The sequence below is a fragment of the Perkinsus marinus genome (genome assembly GCF_000006405.1).
Source record: "Perkinsus marinus ATCC 50983 genomic scaffold scf_1104296928230, whole genome shotgun sequence".
NCBI lineage: Eukaryota > Perkinsozoa > Perkinsida > Perkinsidae > Perkinsus > Perkinsus marinus.
The window spans coordinates 1-924 of record NW_003216892.1 but is presented as its reverse complement, the minus strand read 5'-3'; the positions used below and the strand labels follow the sequence as shown (position 1 = coordinate 924).

At 48.7% G+C, this 924-nt stretch overlaps 1 protein-coding gene across 1 annotated transcript; it reads left to right on the top strand.

Annotated features, from left to right (window-relative positions):
• Positions 1-435: 435 nt before the first annotated feature.
• Pmar_PMAR000471 (hypothetical protein) lies at positions 436-769 on the top strand (the record flags this gene model as incomplete). The annotated part of the gene is made up of 2 exons (XM_002788379.1): positions 436-661; positions 708-769. 2 exons carry the CDS (start codon positions 436-438, stop codon positions 767-769), a joined length of 288 nt encoding a protein of 95 aa, XP_002788425.1.
• Positions 770-924: the final 155 nt, after the last annotated feature.

Below are 924 nucleotides of genomic sequence, written 5' to 3'. Positions count from 1 at the left end.
GCAGCACTCCAAGATGTCAGGTAGGTAACTTGTCCACGTGGCTCAGCTTCCGGATCTCAGATGGCTTTCAAAACTGCAGTGTTTGGATATATTCTATTCCTCGAAGGATGCCATAGCTGCTTTCATTTCTAATCAGGGGCGACAATTTCGAGACAACACAGACTATGATTTCCTCATGGAAACCATTGATGAGCACTCGGAAGATATGTTGATGCTTCTCCGTTTGCTTCGTCCTTGCGGTCTCCTAACTAAACGTCTCCAGGAGCGATCGCTGGACTTATGGGGGGGGCGCAAGGTCTGCTTGAATCGACAACGATTCATCTGAAGAATATCCAAAACCTTTCGACTGATCTCGCATCTCTCCGTGATGCACTCGTTGATCATTTGATGGATCGCTTCCCTATTGACGAGGCTTCATGGATGTCTTTGTTGGATATGTCTCATGAATATCCTGACGGCGTCGTACAGGCGAAGTTTTCTCAGATCTTGACGAAGCTCAAGGTTGATGATCCAGACCTGAAGGCTGTGGATTTTGCCAGAGATTATCAACTTGTCCGCAATGAGTATTTCAGGCTGAAAGCTGCTGGTGCTGTGATCCCCGATATACACAATATTAAGCCTGCCGGCCTCTCTGCTTCATGGGCATTCTACGATAATGTGTGTCGAGTGGTGTCACCAACATCTGCCGATGCAGAGCGAGTTTTTAGTGCCCTTTCTCGGCATCGATCTCGCTTTCGGCGCCGACTTCATATCCATCTACCAGCATTAGTCAGAATAAGTATGTCAAAGACTATCGGTGCTAGCAGTCAACCGAGTGACGGAGCCTTCATACGGGAGGTGCTCCGAACTTGGGATGGGTCAAAACAGCGTCGTCGTCGCGCCAAGCGACCGGAACCAGTGTCCAAGAAACCTCGTAAAGAGATC